This window comes from Chanodichthys erythropterus, chromosome 16 (assembly GCF_024489055.1).
Source record: "Chanodichthys erythropterus isolate Z2021 chromosome 16, ASM2448905v1, whole genome shotgun sequence".
Classification (NCBI taxonomy): Eukaryota; Metazoa; Chordata; class Actinopteri; order Cypriniformes; family Xenocyprididae; genus Chanodichthys; species Chanodichthys erythropterus.
Genome location: NC_090236.1, coordinates 40,624,765 through 40,630,864, shown reverse-complemented (window position 1 = coordinate 40,630,864; position 6,100 = coordinate 40,624,765). Strand labels below are relative to the sequence as shown.

The following is a 6,100-nucleotide window of genomic DNA, read 5'->3' as shown; positions in this document are numbered from 1 at the left end:
GTAATAAAGTCTACATTTTATTTATATTTACAAATATTTGCTGAATTAATTTATTAATAAACAATAACAAAGCAAAATATTTTAAATTACACACTCAGTAGAAACACAACTGGTCAAAATTGACATTGTAAAAAAAACAAAACATTTTTTCTTTTGTCAAATCAACTTCAATAATGTGGTTCAGATAGCAAAATATTTTGAGTTTCTATTGATTAAACCAATCGCCTTCATTTTTATCAACTCAAACTTACTTTGTTAAACCAACAATGTTTTTTTTTTTACAGCGTACAGCTAAAAGACCAGTCGACGAGGACTAAACAATATCTGTAGTGCTTCAACTCACAACTCTGAGTACAAACTTACTGTAAAATGTGTGCATGTATATACAAATTGTCCTGTTTTATCCAGATTTATACTGATATTTATGAAGTTGTTTCTTGCTTTTCCTACGTTTTTTTATTAGTAACGGTGATAGTTTTGTCTTCTTTGGTGGACTTGTGGTGGTCTCTGTAGATGTTGTTTCTGTTTTCGTTGTTGAAGTTGTGGTCTGATCTGTGTCTTGTCCAGGTGTTGTTTCTGTTGGTGATGAGGCTGGTCCGCGTGTCCCACATGTTGTCGCAGTACTGGAAGAAGATTCTGGCGTTTCTTTGGTCACTGAAGTTTGTTGGGTGGTTGTTGTGCTGATCTCAGTCTCCGGTCGAGGTGTGCTGATCTCAGTCACTTTTGGTGGTTCAGTTGTACTCGTGCTGATCTCAGTCACTTTTGGTGGTTCAGTTGTACTCGTGCTGGTCTCAGTCTCTGTTACTGGTGTTTTGCTAGTTGTAGTTGTAGTTGGGATCATCTTTGTTGTTCTTGTAAAGCATGTAATTGGTTTTATAGGTTGTGTTGTCATTCTTCCATCCACAATCTTCATTACTTTCTTAGCCCAATTGCTCTCTGGATCTGAACAAATAATTACGTTTTTCTTGGTGAGGAATCTAAACATGGAAGAAAAAAGAAATACTTGATGTTTAAGCATTCATCGTTTAATTATCCTCCCAAAAATTCATTTTAAAAATAAGCAAATAAATAAATAAATAAATAATAACATTTCAAATTTCAAAATAACTTTGTACTTGCCTTACAGCTCTGATAGGACATATTGGTGGCTTCTGTATGTCATATTTGGTTATGTTTTCATGATGTATTCTGGTGTTTGACACAGTAAGACAGCAGCTTACAGTACGATCCTGACCTATTGGAGAAGCACATCATTATATTCAGTAAATAATCATGTCTTTCTCAGTATAAGATGAACACACATGTTCTCTCTCATAAAGACACAATATCAGCTCAACTTCTGCTTTCAGTCGAGTGAAAGTTACTGAGGTCAAACCACAGTTTTTAACCAAAGATCTCAGAAATTAAAATAATCAAATCTCACCTGTTACCATAACACTCATCCATCCTACACAGAAAAGAACAGCAGAAAACAGAGAGAACTTCATCTTGTCCCGTTGCTTTCTTCTAATTGTGTGACGTTCTTCAGTGCTGAAGGGTCTATGTGGAGGGAGGTCTTTCAGCCCTCAGAGCTCACCACTTTTTCTCCGTCACCTACAGGCCCACAGACACCTCAGATGGGGACAGGAAAAGATGACTGATGAGTGGAAGACCAAAAGTGAGAAAGAGAAAGAGTTGCACTCAACCACATACAGGAAAATAAGGGGTTACAGAATTCACAATGAGCGTTCAGAGTGACTGAATTCAGTTCATCGTGGCCTACAGTTCTGGTCAGAGTGACGATTCACTTAAATTCAGGGCTGATCTACATAATTCATATGCAGAACCTGTCCCTGGTTTTAAAATGTATTATTATTAATATTTAATTTTTCATTTTGAGTTTAACTTAAACTTATTTATGTATTTAAATAAATAAATAAATAGACTCTTAAACATTGTTTCAACACAAATTTGGGTCAAATATCGAAAAACCCAAACATTTGGTTAAAAATGTAAATTAAACACTTAACCCACTGGCTGGGTTGTTCCATATTTGACCCAAATTTGGGTTGAAACAACCCAGCATTATTTAGAGTGTAATTATATTGTCATGAATATGTTTGTTTCTGTTTCTGTTCCTGTCATATTACGTTGATCTGGTTTTTATGTATGTGTCAGTTTGTTCCCTTGGTTAATGTTATTATTTTTATGTGGTTAAAAAGAATGAAAATGTGTTCAAAAAGATTATAGCATGTGCTAATTTTTATTTGGGGTCCATATAAATTCCTTTGGTGTTTCCTTGCATGGTATTTCCGTGTTACCATGTCAGAAATGTGGTTGTACAATGGAGCTTTTTCTGTATGTAGAGCAAGACCTCACTACCTTCACAAAGGAATTGGCTTGACTCGAGTTACATAATGTGTTTGCAGCAATAAATATCTGTCATATGCAACAGGTAAAGTAGAGCTTTGACGCTAAATTTAACAGCAACTTTGCACTTTGTGAACACTGTGCATAAAATGTGGGCATGTTCAACGCGTGTGGAAACTACACAGGCCTTGAAGGGGCTGTGATCATGAAACCACAAACGTTTTATACAGCCTTAATGGGATCTTCCATGTCTCACTAAGACCTTAAAACAAAACCAGCTCCCACCCAACACTCACCTACACTCAAACTGAGACACGTGCAGGTGTTTCGAGACGCCTTTTAAACGAACATACATAGAGTTTAATGTGATTAAAGCATTTTATAAGGTTAACATTTATGCGATTGTTTACTATTGCCCTGGTCCTTTCTGATCTTATATACAAATAAATATGTAGACCTAAATGAATAACCACACGCATTTCATTTCCTGTTTCGAAATCACACAGTGTATGATGTCCTCTGAGCTATTTGTGAAGTGTTCTGGTGTAGATGAAAGACCACAGCTTCACACTCTGTTCGGCGAAAGGAAGTAGTGACAGCGATGCTGCACCCTATTATGCATTAAATACTAAGATCTAAACCAAAGAACAGCAGAAGGCTATGTGCACACGTCTGAATGTTCAGTATTCACTGACCAGAATTACATCATCTTGTCCTGAGTCACTGGAAAAGATGAGAACTGTATCATAATAATAGCTATGGCCAGAATGTGCGGTATGACTTCGTGTTCATGGCACTGAGTGGCACTCTGGGTTTCAGCAGTAGTGGAAAAACTACTTCATTTCTGATAAAAGAGCACTAATATATTAAAGGGATAGTTCACCCATCAGTGATTCACCTTCTTGTCATTCCAAACCTGTCTTGAATTTCTATGGAACACAAAAGCAGACATTTTGAAAAATGTTTTTATCTATACAGTGAATGTCAATAACATATCAAAGATCTTGTATCTTCTTTGAGTGAACAATCCCCTCGAGTAAAAGACATCCTTTAAAGTGAGTAATTTTAGTAAACTCTCAGTCACTGGAGCAAGACCCTTTTAAAAGTTAGTCTACCTTATTTACCTAGTTTGTACCTTATTTACCCCTAAAGGATGTATATTAGTTCCTTAAAGGGATAGTTCACCCAAAAATTAAATTTCCAATTTGAGCTTCAGCAAGAATCGTTGAGGTTAATTTTTGTGTTAAGCAGCACCTTTGATCTCCTTAAAGGATTAGTTCACTTTCAAATAAACTTTTCCTGATAATTTACTCTCCTCCATGTCATCAAAGATGTTCATGTCTTTCTTTCATCAGTCGAAAAGAAATGAAGGTTTTTGATGAAAACATCCCAGGCTGTACGCCTTCCCTATTCTACTTATGAAAAAAATAGGGAAGGCGTAGGACATACAGCGCAAGCGTTTTGAAGAATACGGAAAGCGGAAGCACGTGCGAAGCGATCATGTGTGTTTATAAAGCATATAAAGTTGTATTTTTTTCCAAAATGACTGATGGTTTCTCTAGATAAAACTCTTATTCCTCGTCTGGTATTGTTTAAAGCTCTTTTAAGCTGCACTGAAACTGTAATTTTGACCTTCAACCATTTGGTGCCCATTGAAGTCCATTATATGGAGAATAATCCTGCAATGTTTTCATCAAAAACCTTCATTTTTTTTCGACTGAAGAAAGAAAGACATGAACATCTTGGATGACATTAGGGTGAATAAATTGTCAGGAAAAGTTTATTTGAAAGTGAACTAATCCTTTAAGAACCAATGAGGTTCAGTATCTGTGTTACGCAGATGAACGAAAGTCTTTCTTGTGACATTTTTGGGTAAACTAACCCTTCTTTAGGTATGTTAGTACCAGATTTGGTACATATCAGATCATTTTGAAAAGGTAGCATCCAAGTTACAGCTTTTGTAACATTTTTTTCTGAAAGTGTACTTTTATAAAAGTTAAATGCATAAATACTACATAGTAGAATACAAACATTATCTTACGCAGAAAACAAGCTTTAGTTAATGTTGCTGAGCTCAAACTTATTTGGTTGGAGACCACAGGACACAGGGAGGTGCTAAAGGGGCTTGTGCACAATAAAAGCAGAATAAAAATAAAAACCATATCTTTTTAGGGAAATTTGTCTCTGTCAATGTTGTCCTTGGCATGCTTGCTGGCAGTATGACATTATTTTCGGTAAATATTTCAAAAAACAAACTTCACACACAGCATAAATAGCAAGTAAATATTGTACAGGTAATATTTTAAATATTTACTTTAGTGCAATGAAGAGTAAAAGACATTTAATTTAACAAACAACATGCTTAATTTCACATAATATTGTTCATGCACAGTAGTTATAAACGGGACTGTAAGGGTCCTTCTCTTATTTAGGAAGGGGGTCCCTTTCATGGGGTCTGCGAGGAAAATGAAACTAATCAGCCGACTCCAGGATAGAAAGACGAATAGACGAGAGATGCGCTGAGAGTGACAGCAGTATTGACAGTGAGGATAATAAACGATTAGGCTATTAACTTCTCTTTGAAATGTTTGAAACATTTTTAGGTCTATTAGTCAATACAATGAATCATAAGCCTGTTATTAATAACAGTCTATAATATTTCATAACACCGCAGTCATCAATGTAAATTAAGAGCAGCACCGACTTATGTACATGCCACAAGAGAAATAAAGGAATAAATCAAGACAGATATCTACCGTTATCTGGTCGTCTCTGGGAGAATATGCTCCGTCAATGCAGCATCAGATACAGCTCCATCACTTTCTGCTTTCACTTTCTGTAGTGAAGACTGACTGAGGTTAAGAATTTATCACCTTCATAACTCTTGCACAGAGTCTGCTTATTGCTTCTTGTGTGATATCCACTGGCTCGACTTCTTCATTTAAAACGGAAAGATTTCCAATATTGGATGTTACACTATGGCCTGGTTTCACAGACAGGGCTTAGCCTAAGCAAGGATTAGGCCTTTGTTCAATTTGGGCATTTAAGTACTTTTATAAATATTCACTAGAAAAAAAAACATTACTGGTGTGCATCTTGAGACAAATCAATGGCACTGACTCTCAATTAAAACAGCTCAAACATGCATTTTAGTCTAGACTAGCTTAAGCCTGATCTGTGAAACCGGGGGTAAATTGCAAAAAGTTTTGGGATGCCTGCCTTTATGTGCACACAAACTTTAATGACATCCCATTCTTATTCTATAGGGTTTAATATGGAGTTGGCCCACCCTTTGCATCTATAACAGTTTAAACTCTTCTGGGAAGGCTTTCCACAAGGTTTAGGAGTGTGTTTATGGGAATTTTTGACCATTCTTCTATAAGCGCATTTGTGAGGTCAGGCAGTGATGTTGGCGAGAAGGTCTGGCTCACAGTCTCCGCTCTAATTCATCCCAAAGGTGTTCAATCGGGTTGAGGTCAGGCCAGTCAAGTTCCTCCACACCAAACTCACTCATCCATGTCTTTATGGACCTTGCTTTGTACAGTCATGTTGGAACAGGAAGGGACCATCCACAAACTGTTCCCACAAAGTTGGGAGCATGAAATTGTCCAAAATGTCTTGGTCTGCTGAAGCATTAAGAGTTCCTTTCACTGGAACTAAGGGTTCAAGCCCAAAACCCTGAAAAACAACCCCACACCACAATCCCCCTCCACCAAACTTTACACTTGGCACAATGCAGTCAGGAAAGTAT

General features: G+C 36.7%; 1 protein-coding gene across 1 annotated transcript; it reads right to left on the bottom strand.

Annotated features, from left to right (window-relative positions):
* On the bottom strand, positions 1-3,206 carry LOC137003236 (salivary glue protein Sgs-3-like). The gene is made up of 3 exons (XM_067363309.1): positions 1,424-3,206; positions 1,120-1,234; positions 1-977 (listed from the first exon to the last, which is right to left on the bottom strand). The coding sequence occupies exons 1-3, from the start codon at positions 1,485-1,487 to the stop codon at positions 401-403; spliced, it is 756 nt and encodes a 251-aa protein (XP_067219410.1). The 5' UTR covers positions 1,488-3,206; the 3' UTR covers positions 1-400.
* Between the last annotated feature and the right edge of the window lie 2,894 nt (positions 3,207-6,100).